Here is a 24,033-nt window from a genome sequence, read left to right as displayed (position 1 = left end):
CAGGAGGAAATGTGTATTTGGTGCTCAAGGTTTCAGAGGTCTTACTCCATAGACTGCTGACTTCATTGCTCTGGGCCCTAGATGAGACAGACCATCAAGGTGGAAGGGTGTGAATGAAAGTTGCTCAGGACATGGCACCAGGAAGCAGAGTGACTCTCCCTGACAAATATATACACCAAAAGCATGCCCACCTCCTCCAGGCACACCTTACAGTTCTCACTTAGTTAATCCTTATCAGAGGATTAACACATGGATTAGGCTAATGCTCTCATAACCCAATCATTCCACCTCTGACTTTCTTGCATTTTCTTATACATGAGCTTTTGGGAGACACCTAATACTGAAACCATAACACATGACTTAAACCTTTATTTTATGAGATTGTTATAAATTTTAGTATATACTATGTATTTGGATATTTCTAGTTTTAATTTCCAAAAACCTTGCTATTTTATTAGCATATATATTTTGGGGGAAGGTAGATTTATAAGCATATCCCTGGCAGTGACAATTGAACATAACATCAAGTGTTTGCATATTTTACAGACTAACTTAAAAATTACACATTATCACATTATTTAATAAACTATTCAAAATTCACTAGGATTTTAATTTTTTGCTGTCAACCTTACCTGATTGCACTTTTAAGTGTTGTGCAACGTAAAATAGGATGCCATCTGCAGCAAGAGGCTGAAACTGCAATTTAATATGTGTTCTTTTTCGAATAGGAAAAGAAGCAAAAGACATCCAGGATAACTCATTACTTCTGAAAGATGGATCACTTATAGATAAAGCTAAAAGAAAGAAAAAAAAAAGAACTTTTAGAAAATTTTATAATTTAAGATAAAAGTGGGATGTAGGTGAATACATTGGTAACTTTGTGAGTCTGCCCTGCTCCACTAATTGGGCTTTTGTAATGGGGACAATTATTGAAAAGTCTTCTATTGCTCTAGTAACTGCCCTTTGGTGAGCACAGTGTGGTATAAATCTACTCTAGACTGTATTATAGAGAGGTATCAGATGCATAACAAATTCTAGAAAATGTTTCTGAAAGATGTCTCAAATGGTGAAAGATAGAAGGGATCACTATCTGAATTAGTCTTCAGCTTCTATACTTCTGACTCAAATGTAGAGTACAATACAAGTCAAGATACATTTTCAAGTGACAGGAATGGGGCATACAAATCAGTTTACTGGATAATCATTTAAGTTCTGGTCTCTTCAGAAAGTACTAATTCTTAGGTTGTACCTCATGAGTGCTAAAGCATGAGAAAATTCACTTCAATATTAGAATCATTAAACAGTTACTCAGATTTGTTGCTTCTGTGTATAACCAGGTGGGAATTATGCAAGGGAGAAAGGAAGTTAGGCACATTTGGCATACCTCTACAGAATTTGATCTTCCTTCTTTCCTTGGAACAGTGTTTCTTAAGAGTGTGTCTTGGTTCATGACATGACTTCAGCCATTGTTTTAGTTATTTAGTTAGTCCCTTCTTTGGACCAGGCTTTTGCTAACTGCTGTCTTTCAGTTTTAGACAGACAGGCAACTGGTAGGTGTTTATCCACAAGATTGTTGGCATTTGTTGATTTTTAGATAACTGTGGTTATTCATTTTGACTTAACTGCTCTTAAGAATCACCTGGCAGTGTTGCTAGGCATGTAAAGCCTTATATGTCACTCCTACAGGTCCTGATTTATTAGAGTTGGGATGGGATTGAGGGAGTATACATAGTCTTAATAGACACCCCAGAGTTTTTGACATAAGCATTTCTTGGACCTCATTTTCATAAACACTGATTGAAAATAGATTTTAAAAATGCAAGGATAGTTTAAAAAGTGGGTTTCCTTTTGAGATTGTTTTGTATTACTACAGTAAAATGTTTATTATAAAACATTCAAACAATACAGAACATTTATATAAAGCAAAGAAAAAAGTGAAATTTTATTTTTCTTACTCTGCTCTTACCACCAGGAACCGGTATTATCAATATATGTAGCCAGACTTTTTTGGTGCGCATACAATTAGTGTTTTTGCATATTTTGTACCTGATTTATATTATATAAATAAGACCATATTATACATAAACTATCCATAATATGCTTTTAAAATTCAATAATTACAGGAAACTGATGTTAGCATATTTTGCTTCTTTTAAATAGTTGCATAATATTTTTAAATAGATTATTGTTTTAGAACCATTTCAGGTTCACAGCAACACTTAAGTGAAAAGTTCGGAAAGTTCCCACATAGCCCTGCTTCCATACATGTGCAGTCTCCTCTGCTATCAACCTCCCTCAAAGAGTGGTATATTTGTTACAACTTATGAACCTACATTGACACATCACTGTCACCCAAAGTCGATCATTCACAGTGTTCACTTTCGGTGTTCTACAGTCTGTGGATTTTTGACAAATGTATAATGATATGTGTCCACTGGTAAGAAATCACACAGGAAAGTTCCATTGCCTTAGTTCTCTGTGTTCTACCCAGTTGACTCTCTCCTCTCTAGCATCTGGAAACCACTGATCTTTTTACTATCTCCATAGTTTTACCTTTTCCAGAATATTATATATTTGGAAACATACAGTATGTAGCATTTTTAGATTGGCTCCTTTCCTTGCCCTTCCCTTTAATTTTAGTTATACATGATGGTAAAATGTATTCTGGCAGGATATACATACATAAAGTATAACTTATTCTATTAAGTTTCCACTCTTGTGGTCGTACATAATGTGGAGTTACCCTGGTTGTGTATACAAATGCAAGGCTAGGAGAGTTATGACCATTTAATTCTACTCCCTTTCCTTTCTGATTGAACCCTGGGCCTTGCACATGCTAGGTAAGCACTCTACCACTGAGCTACCCCAAGTCCTTTTTCTTTTCTGGCCTCAACCTCCTGAGCCGCTGGGATTACAGGCTGGGCTCATAGGCCTTTAACTTATGTGGATACTAATGAATTGAGATAGGGATCAAGCTTTATTTTATAAGCAGATAGTTAATTTAGTTAGATTTTTCTTTGCCTTGACCAAAACAGCTGACAAGAACAACTTAGAGGAGGACAAGTTTATTTGGGACTCACCATTTCAGAGGTCTCAGTACATGGATGGCCAACTTCATTCCTCTGGGCCCAAGATGAGGTAGCACATCATGGGTGATGGGCTCAGTGGAGCTGCTCAGCTCATGGAGAGGTTAGGAGGCAGAGGGTGGGGAAGTTGCCTTGGGAGAGATGCACCCTTCAAGGGTACATCCCAGTGACCACCTCCACCAGTTACATACCACTTGCCTGCAGTTAACATGAAGTCAGTCCATTCAAATGAGGATAGATTGGGTTACAATCTATCCAATCAATTAGGTTGGATAATAATCTAATATTAATAATATAATAATAATAATAATTAATCATTTCATCTCTGAATATTCTCGCATTAACAGATTTTTAGGGAATACCTCATATCCAAAACAAAACACTAATATTTTATAATAATGAATAGTTTGTCTTTTTTGTCTGTAATTGGTTAACTATCTTTAAAATCTTATAAGTGGCTCATTTTCGCTATCTTCCTTTTGAGAGTTTGTGGGAAATACAGATCAGAATAAAGAATGTAGACAGACTACATTTTGTGGTGATATCTATTTGGCTTTACTACTTTATCTTGGCTGGATTAAATATCTGGGCATGGTCTCTGGAATGGAATAGACCAGTTGAGAGCAGCATGATGAAAGGTCCCCTGCTCCCAGGCAGGGAGGGTCTGGGATTATGCCTCAGAAGTAGGTTTCTGCTGAAACCATTGATGATAGTGGGTAAGAACAAGAGCTAGGAAATTTTGTACATGCAAAAACTCATAAAACAACTGACTGAGGCAGTACTTCTCCTAAGAAGTAATGCTTATGAAATAATATATAATGAGCTCTGAATTAAAAATAAAAAGATGGTGGGGAAAAAAGAAAAAAATGGATTTCATTTGTAGCTCTGACATTGTATGTTTTAAGAAATGCTCAGTACAAATATTATTTCAAAAAGAAGTACATTCTTATTTTCCAGCTTTAAGGATAAAATTGAACAGGAAAAGTGACTAAGTTCTATGAGATTCAGATGTTTTGTTTTTGAATTAAAAAAATGAAAATCAAAAAGAATTGACTGCAGCTTAATAATTGAGATATGCCCAATGATTTCTTATACACCCACCAATTCCTGAAAATAATCACTCATGTCGTAAACATTCTATATGTATTTTGCTTCATTTGTTTGTTTTGAAATGGGGTTTCTGTAGTCCAGACTGGTCTCGAACTCCTGGGCTCAAGCAATCCTCCTGCCTCAGCCTCCTGAGTAGCTGGAACGATAAGCCTGAGTTACTATGCTTAGCTAGGGGCATAGATATTTTGAAACCATAAATTAATGCTTCCCAGTTAGGTTATCAGGAGGATCTCCATCTTCTATACTTATGGAACATTGACAGCCTTTGGCACACCACAGGCAACGGTTACCAAAGTAGAATTGAAGAATTTAGACTATCTGACAGGGATATAGCTTCAAAACAAATAATATCCTTCGTACTTTATCTTTGCTTGTGGAAATAATCAACCCAACATGTATATATTAGATGTTGATGCCTAGAAAAATAAGTTAAAGAGGGAAAAGAGAAAGGAGTAGAGTCAGGAGAGGCCGTATTAGGAAGGTGATGTTAAATAAACACCTCAAGGAGGTAAAGGATTGAACCAGTGGAAAGAGGAAATTACCCTTGGAGTAGTAGGGTTCCTATCGTGATCAAGGAGCAGGAAGGAGGGCAGTGTGACTGGAGAGACATTAGAGAGAGGGAGAGTTTTAACAGTTATTTCAATTGAGGGAGAAGTTGTAGCTGATTTCACAGGGAGTCCTGCAGCAGGGATGACCCTTCAGAGTTATTTCAATTGAAGTGTCTAACTCTTCCCTCCACCACCACATCGTATAGTCACAGGACCCAGGCTGCCACTGAGCAGAAGGTCTAAGCTTGAGCAAGTCTGGGAAGGGACTTAGCTTTGGGTTCTCGGAAGGTAACATTTCCAATAGTTAAGAAGCAAGTCCTACCATTCTGAAAGGGACTGTAGGGCTCTACGTTATGCACCTTAGCTTCTACTTCAAGATGATTCAACGTTGGTATTGGTTAGCACTATTATTTTAGAATTAGAAAGTAAATTTGTTAATTTTCTTGTAGGATTTTATATCACATGGAAGTTTTCTGCCCTTTGGAATCACAAAAAATCCCTGAAGGTAACTTTGTAATAAGGATTAAATAATTAGATTAAAATGTTATATTTGAGATGTTAATACCTGACCCTGAATTTTTGGTTTTCTGAATACCTTGCTTGAAGTGCTGCACAGAGGCTGGAACCTCTCATTTTTAAACTGGTTTGAAATTCCTAAAAGTTTATATTCAAGAATTTCAATGTTCTGTTTTCTTTGATAAGGGGCAGATCTGTTTTAATAGGTAAGACATGTGAAGGTTCTATTTTTAAATAGATTACACTTTCTGAGACAATGCATAGATGATATCTTTTGATGAAGAATTATGATTGATTATTTTATGCACTAAAATCTTATAGCTTCTATAAGGAATTGAAAGTTCTGATGCTTTTTGGATGTGAGTGGGTTTACCATTAGAAGCAGGTAGAAGCTACAAATAGGACTTCAAAGGATTCTGATTCAGTAATATCTATCATCACTAAATAAGCTGCCAGATCTTTCGTCTCTATTCATTTGGAGGTAGAATTTGGAAAGATTTAGTTTTTCCAGTGACTCATACAAAGTAATTTTCAATGAGTCATCTTTGGGAGATTTTCCAATCAAAATAGATTAATTTAAGAAGAAAACACCAAAACCACTCTTCTTAGATAACTGATCTACTAGTTTCTGACCAATAGCCACAGGAATGGTCAGTGTAAGAGGTTGCTTTCTAAGAGGAATAATAAGTAATAATTCAGGGCACATCCAAATTACACAAACTTCACTCATAATCATCACTTTTGTAATCTTGTTTATTATAAATATTATTATCAACACAATATTGACTGGCACTAGGCCAGGGCAATCTGGTGAAAAAAAAAAAAAAGCAGAAACCAGTTGGATTGATATTATGCATCATCTGATTTACAGAATTCCAAGAACTCTAAAACAAGCAATTCTTTAAGGAAAGACATTATATCTCTTCAAAACACTTATATTATGGTTTGAATGTGAGATGTCCCACAAAAGCTCACATGTGAGACAGTGCAAGAAGGTTCAGAGGTGAAATGATTGGTTGCGAGGGTCTTAACCCAATCAGTGATTTAATCCCCTGATAGGGATTAACTGAGTGGTAACTGAAGTGGTATGGTGTGGCTGGAGGAGGTGGGAATTGGGGGCGTGGTTTTGGGGTATATATTTGTATGTGGCAAGTGGAGACCTTTCTCTGCTTCCTGATCATCATGTGAACTGGTTCCCTCTGCCACACTCTTCTGCCATGATGTTCTGTCTCACCTCAAGCCCAGAGGAATGGAGCTGGTCTTCTATGGACTAAGATCTCTGAAACCCGGAGCCCTCAAAAAAACTTTTCCTCCTTTAAGATTATTCTGGTCACTGAAAAAGCTGACTGAAACATCTTGATTAGGTGATATGGAACATCAGAGAAAGATATTTCTAGCAAAAGCAAAGGATCGGCAGGAATCAAGGGGAAACATTCAAGGACTTGTCACAGTTTATTGAAAGAACTTTGTGGAAAGCACTTAGGAAGTAGCCCAATTTTCCCCTGTGACTGACCTTATGTCTGTGGGCTCTGTCATTCTCATTTCTGATGAGATCTTGGGCATATCCCTTAGCTCTTTGATTATTTTCATATCTCAGTAACAAATTTTCATTTTTAGGAGTTAAGAAACACAATTCAGTCTGAATCAAAACCCTCATCTCTCACCTAATTCTAAGCATTTATCTTCTACCAACAGCTCACATCTGACCCAAGTTTGTAAAGCTGTGGTTGTGAAGTGGTGTGAGTAGTATGGCCCTTTTTGGTATTTGTGCTGTTCATTGCTTTCCTCCTTGACCTTCCACTCTGCTGCTTGTGGATTTTTCAAGACCATGTTGGGGATTAGTGATAAGAAGAAAACAGAGGGGTCTTTCTTGTTTGCAGCCTGTTTGTAGCTCTCTCAGCTCTTCTTTATCATGGAGGATTCTCCTTTGGCCTTTGACCTTTGGCTACCCACTGGGCCCTCTGTCTTGAAGTTCATGACAAGGCCCTCTCTTGTGAGATGCCACCAATCTTTCTTCTTGAGACAGCTTACTTTTTTGTGAAGGTTCTTTCAAGAGGATTCATACCTGCTTATCTTGGTCATTCTCACAGGGCTCTTGCCCTGTCATCTGTGTAGGGGCACCTCTGCTTCCTAGATGACTGCCATTAGGGGAAGCTCCAGCCAGTCTCTTCCCTTCAGATTGCTTCAAGTGTGGGTCAGGCACTGGTCTTGTCTTCTCTCGCTCCAGGGGACAGAAATCCAGGTTTTCTGAGATCTCTTTTCCATGTTCCACAGGCAACTTCAGCTCAGCAGAAACTGACAACCAGGGAAGGGAACATTCATCCTCCCTCTGGCAAGGGCCTTCTATTTCCTGTGACTGCTTTTAAAAGTTCTTCTCAATCATTTTTTGTGGATATCCTAACCTTTCTTGCAAAAAATCTTCCAAAAACATTCAGTTTCTTTCCCTCTGTCCCCTAACACCCTATTTCTTTTTAATGTAGGCTGAGAGTGGATGATGGAACAACAGTGCCACCTCTTAATTTTCTATGGATTATCTCTCACCTCCTTTTTTTGGGGGGGGAGGGTGTACCTGGAATTGAACTCAGAGGCACTCAATCACTGAGCCATATCCCCAGCCCTATTTTACATGTATTTTTAGAAACAGGGTCTCACTGATTTGCTTAGAACCTCACCATAGCTGAGGGTGGCTTTGAACTTGGAGATCCTCCTGTCTTAGTCTCTTGAGCCGCTGGGATTACAGGTGTGCGCCTCTGTGCCTGGCTTCTCACCTCCTTTTACTCAATATAATGTCCTTAAGATCTAGCTGATCTACTTATATGATTCAACTGTAGCTTGCTTCTTTTCATTTTTGAATAGTATCTATGACATAGATCTATCAGTTTGTTCAACCAATCATCCACTGAATGACATTCCTGTTGTTTCAAGTTTTGAACTATTGAAATAAAGCTGCTGTGACCATTCAGATAACTTTTGTGTCAACATAGTTTTCATTTCTTTGGTATAAATATCTAGTAGTGTGATGACTGGGTTGTATGGTTAATATGGTTAATATATATTTTGTTTTACAAAAAACTGCCAAAATTATTTTCTAGAGTGACTATAGCATATTATATTCTCACCAACAGTGTGTGATGGATATAGTTTATCTACATCATCACCAGTAATTCACCCTTTCATTTGTTACTATAGCTGTTCTAATAGGTATATAGTGATGTCCCATCACCCATAAACTCTTTTTAGGCTTGTGGGTTTACATGATACCTGTTATTCTCAGTTTTGAGGCCTCTGATGAAACTATTAGACAATAAGAAAAGTTAAATTTAGTATCACATTGCACATTGATCCAGAAAATCTCTGACTTAATATTAGCTAAGATTTTCCAGGGAGGAATGAAGGTGTTAGAATTTAAACATAGTTTGGCAGGAATATCAGCTTAAGCTTAAGCTATATGTCCTGACCTGATTCATATTGGTTTGGTAGGTCTGGTAGAATGGTGGAGTGCCAGCCAGAAATCTATGCATATGAGACTTAGGTTTCCTAGGTGATTACTCATCTCAAAGAAAGAGCTGGGCAGACAGGTTTTCCTAGTAACCAAGCTCCAAGTTTGCAGATGAAAGGGCAGGGCAGATTTTGTAGACTGCATGATGTTTGCAGGTTGAATTGGTCTGCTAATTTTATGCCCAAGTTATACATATGCAAATCCAGCATGGGAAAATGGAGGAGGCTGCATTTAAAGACACCAGAAGAGTAATTCTTACAGAGTCTGGAAGTTTCTTCCAGGTTTAAAGATATGACTGGGTACTCCTGAACCAAGCACAATATCAATAAGGAAGAGAAGTCTTCACAACACCCTTGAACTCTTATTCCTCTATGTCTCCAGCAGTGAAGTGTGAGGTACCCAGCAGGAGTGCTTTCTGGGTTTAGTGGATGTCACCTAGCTGCAATTCCAAGCAGCAGCAGTGAGGGGAATGGTATGAGAAGACTCATAGGCATGAGAAGGAAGCAACCTTTGTGAACAAATCATCATTTTCTTGCTTTAGATTTTGAAAGTAGTAACATGCTTCCAAACTGCACACACAAAATAGTGAAATATGAAAAAACCTGGATTACAAATATAATTTAGCAGCTTCTCTTTTATTTTTCCTTATTGTAATTCATTCTCTTATGCATAATCTATATCTTATTTAGGTTCAAGCCTACTCTAATTTTTAACTCATCAGTTGAGTTGTCTGTAGTTACCATGTTATTTGACCTACCTCTTTTTTTTTTTTTTTTTTTTTTTTGAGATCAAGTGCAGATTTAAAAGGGAAAAAGGATCAGTATTTCTTCCTCCTCCTCTCTCTTGCTCTTGCTCTTGATCTTTTTGTTTTACTTCTTTAACAAGGCTGGCGGGGTGGAGTGAGGTTACTCTAAGAACACCATTTCCTTTACTAGTTTCCTTTCCTCCCAACATCACTGAACAGGTTCTGTCAATGTCTGCTCATGAAAACTCAGGACAAAATGATTGTGTTCCATTTATGCTGCCCTATCCTACTCTTAATTTTCTTCATATTTTTAATGTGTTATGCAAATACATTCCAGAAGGGCTTCTTTAGTTTCCAGCAGTATGGTGGACTAATAACATGATTAACCACACACCAATTATGAAACTGAAGGTCATTACATTACTAGAAACAAATATATAAACATATAATTTGTGGTTTACAACATAGATGTTTTTAATATATATGTACATTGTGGGATGGCTAAATAAAGGTGATTAACTCACATATTTATCATTTTTTTGTGGTGAGGTTATTTAGCTATTTGCAAGCATACAATATACTGTTGTTAACTATAGTCACTGCAATATACTAAAGAGTTCTTGAATTTATTCCTCCTGTTTAACTGAAAAAAATTTTTTTTGTGGGGGTATGCTGTGTATTGAACTCAGGGGCACTAAAGAACTGAGTCATATCCTCAGTCCTATTTTGCATTTTATTTAGAGACAGAGTCTCACAGAGTGTATGTACATCATATTTTCCTCTAGGACTTTAATAGTTTTGGATCTTATGCTTAGATTTTTAATCCATTAGAGCAATCCATTAGATTTTCTTTGCTTTTTGTCCTTTTTATTTTTTGACTAGATAATTTCTAATTTTTCTTGAGTTTTGTTGATTCTTCTGCCAGATCAAGTCTGCTGTTGCAAACCTTTAATGAGTTGTTCAGTTCAGTTATTTTATTTTCAGTCCAGAATTTCTGGGTTTTTTTTTTCAGTTTGTTGTTATTGTCTTTGTTGATACTTTCATTTTGCTTATGCATAATTTTTCTGATTTCATTTAGTTGTCTGTGTTCCCTTTTAACCCATTAAGGTCCTCCTACTAGTTATTTTATTTTTCTTTTTAAATTTTTTATTGTTTGTTTCATTTAGTTATACATGACAGCAGAATGCATTTTGATTCATTATATACAAATGGAGTACAACTTTTCATTTCTCTGGTTGTACACAATGTATATACTAGTTATTTTAAAGTCCTTGTCAAACAGCTCATAGATCTGCTTTTTAAAAGGGTTGGTTTCTGGGGTTTTATTTTTGTTTTCTCAGTTGAGCCATGGTTCCCTGTTTATTTGTGTTCTTTGTAATTTTTTTTTTGCTGGGATTGGATATTTGAATCAAGAACTCCCTGTTCCTATCTTTGCTTATTGACCTTGTGCAAGGGGAGACCTGTTATCAGCCAAGCTGGGAAACCTCTCAAATGTTTTCTGGTCTCTTTCTCCCCCTGGTGTCCTTAGTGGAACTGCAGTTCCAACATTCTGCTCACCTTTGTTTTCAATGACTTTTGAACTCTGATGCCAATCCTGTCAGCACTCTTGAGTCAGATGAGACAGAAACAAATCCCTTGTCAGGTTCCCAGACAGCCCAGACATTGACTCATGGTCTTTTCTTCAGTTTCTGTCCAAGTAGGAGACCTAGAGCAGGCGATTTATCCCAGTTGCTCTGCATTAAGCAACCTCAGGGAGGGTCACAAGTGAGTGTGCCAAATGCCATGAATTTTCTTACTGTTTGTGGGATTCTTGCCATTGTTTCACGATGGCCTGGATGCTGTGGCTTCTCAATTGGACTGAGTCCTCACTGCGGTATTCAGGCCTCAATATTGTTGTAGACTTGATGTCTTTGTCAATCAAGGAGAGCCTGTGGCTTCCTAGTTCATCGTTTTGCTGACCCACATCTCTGCTTTTTAAAGCACAGTTCTCTTCCAAATGTTAAGCTCTGCAAGTTCCCCTCATGCTTTGTAAATGTCATCACTTCCCACCTCAGATGCAGTAACTTAATTTCAGCACATATATTTAATCATTTTAAGTCAATAAATCCTAGTGAAGACTGCTTTCTACCCAATCATCCTGTTCTCATTGGTGGACCTCAAGATTTCTAAAATAGATGACTTTAATTCCCAAAGCATTGTTCCTTAAGATGAATTCAAAGCATGGCATATCCCATAAATAAATAGCTCTGATATCCACACACCATGTTTATTAGTTTAAAAGGACAATCCTCAGAGTTACCTTGGCTTTGTTCTGAGGAAATTATAGAGTTCTAATTCTATGTTCTCATTTTCATTATATTTAATGAAGTACATTTTTACTTTAGCCACAATTATTCTGCTGTGCCATAACTATGTTCTGTTCCATTGTTAGAGCAAAAGAGTAAAAATAATTTAAGATTTTGTGGTATTTATTTATGTTTTCTTTGCCCCAGGGTCTGTGGATAGTGTATATGATTTCACTATAGCTTCTTGGCTTGTAAATGTTCCTTTAAAGCTTTATTGCATTAAGAATCTAGTGGTTAGAAAAGAGCCTTTTCTATTTTTAACTATAGAAAACCTTAGAACTTTACCTCTCTGTTACAACATAAGTAATTTGACAAATTCTGGATAAACTAGATACATACCTTGTTATTGTAGCAAAAATGAAAGCTAAGCATCTTCTCTCTTTGCTGGAGGCATGTATTATTGTCAGAGTCTACTGGGAGTTGTGTAAGTGAGCAATTGAACCTGATAGCTAATTGCTAACAGAAGGAATGGTTAAGTATCAATTATTGAAAAAATAAAACCATCCCTTTAGGATGACTTTCCCCAGCACCCAGATGGATAATGCTGAGCAACTCTATGTAAGATTTTAACTCATTTAGGTATTTGGGTGGCTATTTTGTTCTAAGTGATCTTTGGAGACCTATCAAGATGGAATGTTGCTTGAAAATTAAGTATTCTACAAAATTACATGATTGTTTTATGATAGTCAGAGACATCTGGTAATTCCTACTATCAAAATCTTTTAGAATGAGATGTTCTCCCTGTTTTAGAGAGTAGAATTTGAAGATTTAAACAGGTGATAAGTTAAACTTTTAAATTTTCATAATAAATTATCAACTTATCACCTATAAATCTAGAAAACAAAGCATATAATGATCCTTTCAATCAATAACTGGAAAACCTGGACTTCTATAGGGACTTAAATTTTTAATTTTTTGCCATGGTCTATCAAAAACTTGGCTGAATAATATCTAAAAATAACATTCTCATAAAAACATTAAATAATTATTTGCTCTGAGAATTGACTATTTGAGAATTGATTATTGTTCAAGTAGTCTGCAAGAACATTAGAGAACTACTTAATTTAGCTTATAAAATATATTTACAGAACTGTGACTTAATACTTCATCCTTAGCCTTTAATTGTGTATCAATGTAAAAAATGGCCAGATACATAATGTCTCCTCATTTTTCAGAAAAATTTCCTCAATGGTAATATATATTATGTTAGATTTCTTCTCTTTCTCCTTTTCCTTCTTCTTCTTTTGTTAATTGATGCTTGCTCAATACATTTTTATTAGAGTTCAAAATCAGGACATATAGTTCTCTTTTTGGTGTGATGACCGATGTGCTTTTATTATTTTTTTAAATTAGGCAACCTGTGTATTTTATGTTTTTCTTAGACTTCCCAGAAACCCTAAACTTGTTTTGAACCCGATCGCATGTCATGTTTTAGACCTTGTTTTTTCTTGTTTGTCCTTCCCTTTCAGTCTCTTCTTTATTTTTCCCTTCTCTTCCCTTTCCTTTTTTGGTATGAGGGCATATTTAATTTTTCTACCACTATTTTGGCTGCTTTAAAAATATGTATTTTTGCTGTGAGCTCTCTCTTAGGCTATTTGGAACTGTCTCCTTAAGTGGCCATTGGATCAGGTCATTTCCTTAGGAAGATTTGTGGCTATTTCGAGAGTCTCAAGGGCCTATTTACAGAAGTTTCTGGGAGCTGTTGTTCTGTGTATGTGCCTTCTGGGTGGACAATCATTGTCCAGATTACAAATGTCCACTGAGCACTTTCTATGTACAAGGTGCCTTCCTGGGCAGCATGCTGCTTCTGATGACTTTTTAACCTACTGCTGTTCATACCTTTCTTCTCACAAGCATTTTAGTACAGGCCTTTCCTGGCATAAATTTCCTTCTCATGTGGTGGGGTTTACCCACCTATGTAAGTGAACCCTTTCATTCTTGTTTATTCTTAATGTTTTAAATTGACACAAAATTATACATATTTATAGAGTAGCGTGTGATATGTCGATACACGTCTACATTGTGTAATGTTCAAATCTGGGTAAACATCTCTATTTCCTCAAGCATTAATCATTTTGTGGTGAAAACATTCAATAACATTTCTTTGAAAAACATAAGTTCTTTTAATTTAAAAATTAAAATATTTTAATTGTCATCTATTTTCAAATATACTCATTTGTTTCAGAATCCTTCATTCGCAAAGAATATAAATTGCACTCTTTTCTTGAGGTACAACATTTACCTTTATGGAGTACATTATGATAATTCCATATAAGTGTGAAATGTGTAATAATCAAATCAGGGTAATACACATTTCTGTCTCTTTAACAATTAATCACTTTTATGTGTTGGGAATTTGTAGTCTTCTAGTCTTTTTGAAATGTACCAAAAATTCTTTTAACGGGTAATTGCCTTACGGTGCTAAAGAAGAACCAGAAGTAATTCCTCTACTCTGTTTTGATGACCCTTTATTGAACTTCTTTCAGTTCTCACTCCCTTCCTCTCCCAGTCTCTGTTGACCACTATTCTATTCCATTTGTCCTCAAGATTAACTTAGTTTCATCTAATGAGTGAGACATGTGGTATTTGTCTTTCTGACTGGCTTGTTTCAATTAACATAATGACCTCCAGTTCCTTCCATGTGACTGCAAATGACAGGATTTCTTTTTCTTTTTTAAAGCAGAAAAATATTCCATTGTGTAAACACACCGTTTCTTTATCCATTCATCCATTAAAGGGCATCTGGGGTGATTCCATATTTTGGTTACTGTGAATAGTGCTGCAATGAACTTGGGAGTGCAGGTATCTTTTTAGAGGACTGATTTAATTTTATTTGGATATATGCTGGATAGTGAAATTGCTGAATCATATTGTAGTACTTTTTTTAGGTATTTGAGGAATCTCCACACTATTTTAAATAATGGTTGTACTAATTTACATTCTCTTTTCTGTATATCCTTGCCAACATTTATTATTATTATTTTGTGTGTGTATTTTTGATGATATCCATTCTAACTAGGGTGAGATGATATCTCATTGTGGTTTTAATTTGCATTTTTCTGATGATTAGTGAAATTGAGCTTTTTTTCATGTAATTGTTGGTCATTGCTAAGTCTTCCTCTGAGAAGTGTCAGTTTAGTTCATTAGCCTATTTTTAAAAAAAATATTTCTTTATTTGTTCATAGACCTTTATTTTTATTTATTTATTTATATGCAGTGCTGAGAATCGAACCCAGTGCCTCACATACTAGACAAACACTCTACCTCTGAGCCACAACCCCAGCCCTATTAAAGCCCCTTTTTAAATTGGATGTTTTGGGTTCAATTTTTTTCTTTCTTTCTTTCTTTCTTTCTTTTTTTTGTGGTGCTGGGGATTGAACCCAGGGCCTTGTGCTTGCAAGGCAAGCACTCTACCAACTGAGCTATATCCCTAACCCACTCAACTTTTTGTCTAACTTAAAAATATGCATTACATTATCATTATCTGTAGTCACTCTTTTGTGCAATAAAGCATTAGAACTCATTTCTCCTTCCTTACCGTAATTTTAGTACCTGTTGGCCAATCTTTCCTCATTCCTCCCTCCACCCTATTCTCTCCAGTCTCTTGACTTCTGTGATACCAACTTTTTAGATTCCATATATGAGTAACTTTGGTATTTGCCCTTGTGTGCCTGCTTATTTCACTTAACATAGTGTCCTCCAGTTCCATCCATGTTGTCACAAATGATGGAATTTCTTTTTAAGTTTTAAATGATTGGGTAGTATCTCATTGTGTGCGTGTACCACAGTTTCTTTATCCACTTATCAGCTGATGAATACTTTGGTTGTTTCTGTTTCTTGGCAATTGTGAATAGTGCTGCAATTAACATGGAAGTACAGTTATCTCCTGGACATTCTGATTTCATTCCCTTTGGATATATTTCCAATAGTGGAAAGATACACAGTAATGAGATGGCTAGATCATACAGTAGTTCCATTTTTAATATTTTGAAGAACATCCATAATGTTTTCCACAATGAATTACTTATGTTTCTTATAATTTATATTCACATGAACAGTGTGTAAAGTTCCCTTTACTTCCAATCCTTACCAGCACTTGTTATCTTTTGATAATATACATTCTTATTTGAGTAAGTTCTATCTCATTGTGGTTTTAATTTACGTTTCCTCGATGATTAGTGATATTGAGCAAGTGTTCATATATTATTGCATTTTCTTCTATTTCTCTCTGTTTTGTTATAGAGATTTTATACTTCATTGGTTACATTTATTACTAGGGTTTTATTATTTTTATAATATTTGTAACTGGGATTAATTGTTTGATTTCTTTTTTATATAATTTGCTATTGATGTATAACAGCACTACTGATTTTTGTAAGTCAATTTAATATTCTGCAACTTTGCTAAATTCATTTAACAGTTCTGATAGTTTTTGGTGGTTTCTTTGGAATTTTCTATATATAAAATTACATCTTTTGTAAGTAGTGGCGATTTGACTTCCTCCTTTCCTCTTTGGGTGCCACTTATTTCTTTCTCTTCTTGCCTGTTGCTCTGGTTAGGACTTCCAGTACTATGTTGAACAAAAGTGATGGAAGTGGTATCCTTGTCTTGCTCCAGATTTTAGAGAAAGCTTTCAGCCTTTTCCCATTCAGTATGATGTTGGCTGTGGGCTTCTTATATATGGCTTTTATTATTTGAGATATAATTCCTAATTTGGTCAGAGTTTTTTATCATGAAGAGATGTTGATTTTATCAAATGCCTTTTTTGGATGTATTGAGATGATTATATGGTTTTGTCCTTTATTCTGTTGATTTGTATATTAAATTTATTGTTTTGTGTTTGTGGAACAATTGCTATAGGGCCGGTAAGAATCCCACTTGGTCACCATGAATGATCTTTAAAATGTGCTGTTGGACACCATTTCATTTTCCCATTCTTTCCTATGCTTTTCTGAGGCAGTTCTCACCCTTAGGAAAGATTACCTCACCCTGCCCCATCTTATATGAACCTATTCAAATCTTACCCATCCTTTGAATCCTAACTTAATTCCAATGCTTTTGAATACCTATTCAGGTCCCACTAGCCAGAAAAAATGAATTTCTTGTATTACTAATTTTAAAGCTTTAATACCCCAGGCTATTTCTGGCTCTTTTCTTATATTCAGATTATTCAAGTTTATTTATTTTCATAGATTTGTCTGATCTCCACCTAAACTTTTAGCTCTTCGAAAAAAGAAACAATACTTTATAGTGCTTTGAATATCTCCATACTGCCTTAGAGGTTTCTCCATAAATACTTTTTAAAATTTATGGAGAATTTAATTTAATCTGATATGACTATTGAGAATGAATATTAAAAATATTTCGTTTGGTTACTTTGAAAAGTTTGTGTCTACTATCTTGATATAATAGTTTAAAAAATCTTTACAATGTTTCTGTAGTAAAACAATATTGTCTCTTTAAAATAGAAAGTTTAAAATATTTTGACTTAAGAATCAAAACTAAATTGACCAAATTATACTGTTATATTGTGTGCATGCATGAATATGTAACAACAAATTCCACTATTATCTATAAATATAATGTACAAATAAAAATATATAAAACTTGAGAAAATTTGAATTATCAAATATTAAAAAAGAATCTATTAAAACTAACCCATAGTTTTAAAATAAAGATGATCAGCTGGACATAGTGGCGCATGCCTACAATCCCAGCTACTTGTGAGGTTGAGGCAGGAAGATTGAAAATTTGAGGCCAGCCTGGGAAACTTAGTGAGATCTTGTCTTAAGATAAAAATAGAAAGGTCTAGGGACACAGCTTAGTGATAGAGTGGTAGAGTACTTGCCTAACACGAGTAAGACCCTGGGTTTCATCCCTAGCAGTGCATGAACACACACACACACACACACACACACACACACACTTACACATACACACACAGATCAAATGTCAATGTGATCATGGCTTGCCTTTAACTCAAGTGTAACTCAATATTTTTTTCTTTCCTCTCTAGGAGAGTGCTAATATTTAGGGTGTGCTAGTTATGTGCTAGGCACTGTGAGACCTCTTTATTTCATTGACTCCTCATTATAACCTTTATAGGGGGTGTGCTAGGAGATTCCTAGACAATTCTGCTTCTGAGACCATAGAGCTTTCTTGATGATTAGCCTTATAATATTCCTTTGTCCACTAGAATGTAGTGCTGCTTTTCCTATTTTTTTCTTAAGATAAATTATGAAGATTTTAACAAGAGAAGAAAATGAAATAGAGATATTTTATAATATTTTTATCTTTCACTTTGGTTATATCTTTGTAATGTGCTACCAATTTGTAATATTTTCATTAGAAACTATAAAAAGCCTGCCTCTCAGCATCCCAAATTAGAAAGTAAAGTTTGTGGTTGTATCTCATCACTATCAATCATTCCAGACTAAAAGAAGATAGGTACAGGCATGGTGGTGGATGCTATAATCCCAGTGACTCAGGAGGCTGAGGCAGGAGGATCGCAAATTTGAGGCTAGCCTGGGCAATTTAGTGAGACCCTAAGAAACTTAGTGAGATCTTGTCTCTAAATAAAAAATAAAAAGGACTGGGGATGTAGCTCAGTGGTAAAGTGCCTCTGGGTTTGAACCCTAATACCCTCACCACTCTCAGGGAAAGTAGTAACTTTTTTGGGGGGGGTTCTACTTTCCTAGAATGATGGCAAGGCATTTATGGCTGAACATATTTTGAGGGAGGGAACTTCAGAAATAAAGAGCTAAAAATCCATTGTAAATACTTTTTGCTTATTAATATTATCTTGAATGAAGAAATTTAAAAAAATTGTTGAAGAAAAAACTCATAGATTTGTTTCTTAGAGTTCTTAAATTTTTATTCACTGTCTTATAAAAATATTAATTGGTTTATTCTTGGAGTCTTCCTGGATGTTGACCAGAAATTCTCCAAAAGAGATTCTTAAATATATGCTTTCCATACAAGAAGAACCCTCATGGTCAGGGAACTTGTTCAAGTTTAGGAAATGACAGTTTTATCTGTTTTTCTGTTTTCAAATTCAGCTGCTATATGCATTCCTTTAGGTCCTCAGAAAGCTTGAGAATCACATAACTGTTCAGAATTATTACTTGTAATTTACTCTCTCTCTCTGGAGTTCACTTTTCATTTAACAGGTATCAAAGAACTCAGGGAAAAAAACAGTAAAATGTGCATTCCCAGAAATCTTAGCAAGTGCGTACTTGTCTTTACAATTTACGACTATTATAAAATTATAAAGAATCTAGTGGATATGTAACCACATCCTTATTAATTATCCCAATGGGTTAGAAAGTGGGGAAATGAATAAAAGACTAAAACTAATTTTTTCCCCCTATGGAGAAAGTATGCATTACCTGCTGTATCCCCACATGGTCAAATGCACCTGAAAATGAGAATCTGAAAACAGGCAAACACAGTAATGATTCCTGAAACTGTCATCTGTTATGTTTTTTACTATTTCTCTACTATTAGGAAAACAAATAACTTGGACTGAAAACACCCCACATGTTGGGAGAACTTGAACTATTGAACTTCTCCATTAGCAAGAATTAATTTCAATGGAAGTTGAAGAGGCTGCTTGAATCGTAAAATATTCTTAGCATTAGGAAAATGTCTAAGTAGTTTGAATATTTGCCTGTTTTATTCAAAATGCCAGCATGTACATGGGTTCTTTCACGGAAGGAATAGAAATGAATGAAAGGAAAAATTACAGTACGGATGGAAAAATGTAGGAAAAATGAAAAACATTTTCAATATTTGCTACACTGAAAGTTAAAAACACATGCATTATGGAATTAACTTGACTAAATGTCAATAATATTCAATATCTAGAATTTAGTAGTATTAAAACTAGTCTAAGTAAAAATCAATTTGCCAATACTATAGAGAAGAGATTTCATGATTTAGGAAAGTTCATATGTACAGTTATTAATCATAAACTACCACAGGAAAGACGGTTTTAACAAGGAGAAAAGAGCAAATAAGCAAGATTTGCACATGTAAGAAAAGAAGCTGGACATATTATCTATCTTGCAAAATGTTTGTGAGTAAGAATTCTGCCATAACATTTTTATGACTTCTCTGGATTGCAAAATATTCTAACCAAAGTCCTATTCTATAGTGTACCAGAGTATATCTTTGCTTAACTTTATGTTCAGAATTCTATGAAATTTTCTGACATCTTTTCTTAAACTTTCTGGGATTTTTTTCTTGAATAATATCATTATTATCACTATTCCTATCGCTACCCATCTGTTCATCTGCCTTTCATATCTCTATTATAATTGATTTATATGCATATAAATACACATTCCATGTAAACTTTGGTTTAATCTCCCAAAGTTTTATCAGTTGAGTCTTAAAGTTCAAAAATCTAGATTGCCTTATTTTTACACTCACTAGCCTTTATGTTACTTGCCATATTATTTCTTTCAGTTGCTCATTGCTATTGCTTTTGCAGTATTAGAAGGGCTCATCTTGGTGAAGTCTTGAGCTAAGTTTCCTGGATTCCCTGCTGCTGTTCTGGAAGTCCCAGCTGTGATTAAAGGGAAGATAGCTCAGATATTGAAGTACTCCTAGCACTAGTTACTTCCCAGGTGAGGAGCACTCAGGACATTGCTGAGCTTCCTCAGAGGAAGAGTCATGGTTCATCTAATTGGTTGGACATTATTGCTCTTTATTGCTCCCACTGGACTTGGGAACATTTTACCCTTTAAATTTCTCTCTTCTCTCTCTGTAGCTGATAAAATAGCCTTTATTATTGTTGTTGTTGTACTGGGAATTTAATTCAGAGATCCCTGTCCTTTTATTTTATTTTGAGACAGGATCTGAGTTGCCTAGGCTGACCTTGATCTTGGAGATCTTTCTGCCTCAGTCTCCTGAGTTACTGGGATTACAGGCTTTTCCTCCACACCCAGTTGATAGTTTCGAATCAGATAGAATTTATGGATTGGAAAAGCACAAAGATACAGTATTGTTCTAGAAGTAAGTTATGAATCAGACCTCATTTGATTAACTACATTAAGCAAAAAGATCTAGAACACATAGACTACACAGATTGGGAGTTTAAAGTTAATAAATTGAAGCAATCATAAAAATAAAACTGTATTTTTGTACTAACTGAATCTTGATTATTTCCTGTCTGTAAAATATAATGTCAAGTATAGTAGGGACAGAATAAAGCAGACTCTATTTTTATTATATGTATTTCTTTTTTTTATTATACATATTTCTTATTTTTATTTTCTGTAAAGAAAACTGACTTCGTAGTTCCTAAAGTTAGTTAAGTTTATCGACAAAAACATGACTTGAAATTCAGCCTCACCTTGTTCACAGTAGATTCCAGTGGTTCCTAGAGGACAGAAACAGGTGTATCCATGAGGCAATGAAATACATGTTGCTCCTTTGCTGCAGCGGTGAGGAGGGTCATGTTCAGGATCGCAGGAAGTGACTGTCTCTGTGCAGAATGCTCCTTTCCACCCTGCAGAACAGTTACAGCTGTAGGTTGAGAGAGAAAGTAGCATAATTTGAGCACTCGAGTACAGCTGGATATACTCTTGTTATCACCTTGATGTAAACTTTGCAGTGTTAATTAGGTCCCACAATATCAAGGTGAATTGTGATTCAAGCACTCAAGATCCAAATTGTCAAAGGAAAGCATTAATAACTGGTTATAGGACTACTGGACTCAAATCAAGTATTCAAAAAGATTCAAAGCATGGAACTAGAAAATTTTATGAAAATCATTTATTTTTATTTTTTGGTACTGGGGATTAGGGTGCTCTACCACTGAACTATATTCTAGCCCTTTTTTATTTTTTATTTTGAGACAGAGTCTTACTAAGTTGCTGAGGTTGGTCTCAAACATGCAATTTTCCTGCCTCAGCCTTGGGAGTTGCTGGGACTACAGACATGCACCTGGTCAGAATCATTTCTTTTGACAATACCACACTGTGACTACCTTTCCCTTTCCACACACCATGGTTGGGGGTGTGTGTGGGGGAGTAGGGGGTCTGAGTCTGGAATTACCATCTCCTAATCTCAAATCTGGAGAAAAGAGATTCAGCAGGACCACTTGGAGAGTTTCTTATATATCCCCTTGCATAGGAGAAGACACAGGCATAGCTCCCGAGGAACTACAATCTTGCCAGGGGTGTGCCACACTTAAGTGAACCTCAGGGAAGTCTGCAACACTCTTAGAAACAGACTGAGGGCATAAAAAAGGAATTGTGCACAAGAGCTGTCCTGCTAGCAAAACAGACCTCAGCAGTAAAACGCAGTCAGCTTGTGCTTGATGCAGACTGTGAGGGCTAGCAGGGAAGACCCAGTTGGAAAAGAGACCTTGCTGGGTTTACAAAGTAATCCTGGGAGAGGCCTTAGTAAGGGGGTTGCTGATGGACCCACTAAAGGTAAAGTTGTCAGGCAAATGCTGGGTGCTGGCTGATTCTCCATACAATCTGCAAAGAGAATTTTCTACAAATAAACCTAAAAAATACTTACAATATTTATAAATATCATTCCATGTTTATTAACTTCTCACCCGCAACCTCATATATAATAATTGAATATTATGACACTAAATTGATAAAATTTATTCTCATTGTTGCTTGTGAGATATTTTATGTCTTTAATTTTCCATTTTCTATTAACACTGTGATAAAACTCTTGTAGCTAAATCTTTGGATAACTATAATCATTTACCTAGGAAAAATTCAAATGTTTACATGACTTCTCAGCTTTAGATGCATATCCCAGTCTGCCCACCATAAGAATTGTAGCAACTTACATTCCTATTATCAGTGTATGAGAATGTCCCTAAAATAATAGATTAGTATCATTTTCATAGTCATTTTTTTTTTGGTGGTGGTGCTGGGGATAGAACCCGGGGCCTTGTGCATGATAGGGAAGCACTCTACCAGCTGAGCTGGATGGCCAGCCCTTCACAGGCTTCTTGTACTGTATTGCCCTAATAATGATTTATTGAAGTAAAAATGAGTAAGGGTTAGTTACAAAGAATATACTCATTTTGATTTCTTTTCCTATTTATGGTCTAAATCAAATTTATGCCTCACAAGGATTCATTTCTACCCTATAGATATGTTTTATTTATTTATTTATTTTTAGTTGTAGACGGACACAATACCTTTATTTTATTTATTTGTTTCTGTGTGGTACTAAGGATAGAACCCAGGGCCTTACATGTGCTAGGTGAGTGCTCCACCACTGAGCCACAAACCCAGCCCCCTATATGTATTTTTGGTGTCTATTATATGCACAGCCTTAGGTTAGGTTAGGGCAGAAGACGTGTAAGGAAAACTGGCTCTAGGAGAGGGGAGGCTCGTGGGGTAAAGCCTGACCCAATCACAGCTGCTGAGGTGTCCAGTGCTTGGCATGGAGAGATGCTGCTGGAATTCAGAAGCCGGTGGATGAAACACAAATAACATGACAGTAACATGTTTACCGATGCACTGCTAGCCTTTGGTTCCAGGAGGAATTTAAAGTGAAAAATTTTATTTATTTGGAATTTATAGCTAAAAGCATGAGACACATACATAAAAAGACAAACATCTTTGGGAATATTACCACTGCATTAAATGGGATGTTTAGATGGGTCATGATGAAAGAAAACATACTTGTTGCATCTACATTAATAGTTTTGAATAAAAAACAGTTTGAAGAGTTGTACAGGATTTTCTAAAGTGAAGACCAAAGGCAGAATTAGTACCACAGTTACATATGATTTTGATTATTGTTTGAAGATCATGAAGAGCAGAAATGTGTAAAGATAATTTACACAAGAATAGAATGAGTTACTAATTTCACAAAAGAAATAAAACTTTAGTAAAAATTCTACTTAAAATTCTTAAATAATTTAAAATAAAAATAAAACAATCATTTTTTAAATGATGATTGCACCCTCTAGTGGTTCATTTTCATCATTTGATTAAAGATAGAGCTAAGAACAAAATAAGTCTCACTATCTTCTTTATAGACAGAGCTTGCCATGGTAAAACATTTATTTATTTAAAAATTATTTTGAATATTTGAGGTATAATACATGATATTGTGGAAATAAAATATTTATTCTATTATTAGAAATAGCTTAAATTGTTAGGCATAATATAATATAGATGCTATAAGCCTATTTAAA

General features: G+C 35.4%; 1 protein-coding gene across 1 annotated transcript in view; it reads right to left on the bottom strand.

The window, feature by feature from the left end:
- Positions 1 to 24,033, bottom strand: part of Eys (eyes shut homolog) — a 1,705,088-nt gene that overhangs the window by 5,214 nt on the left and 1,675,841 nt on the right. Inside the window, 3 exon segments of the mRNA XM_047559194.1 lie at positions 633 to 794; positions 7,042 to 7,104; positions 21,208 to 21,380. Of these exon segments, the coding sequence (XP_047415150.1) occupies positions 633 to 794; positions 7,042 to 7,104; positions 21,208 to 21,380 (398 nt within the window).

This window comes from Sciurus carolinensis, chromosome 7, assembly GCF_902686445.1.
Source record: "Sciurus carolinensis chromosome 7, mSciCar1.2, whole genome shotgun sequence".
In the NCBI taxonomy this organism is placed as follows: domain Eukaryota; kingdom Metazoa; phylum Chordata; class Mammalia; order Rodentia; family Sciuridae; genus Sciurus; species Sciurus carolinensis.
This window is presented reverse-complemented; position numbering and strand designations above follow the sequence as displayed.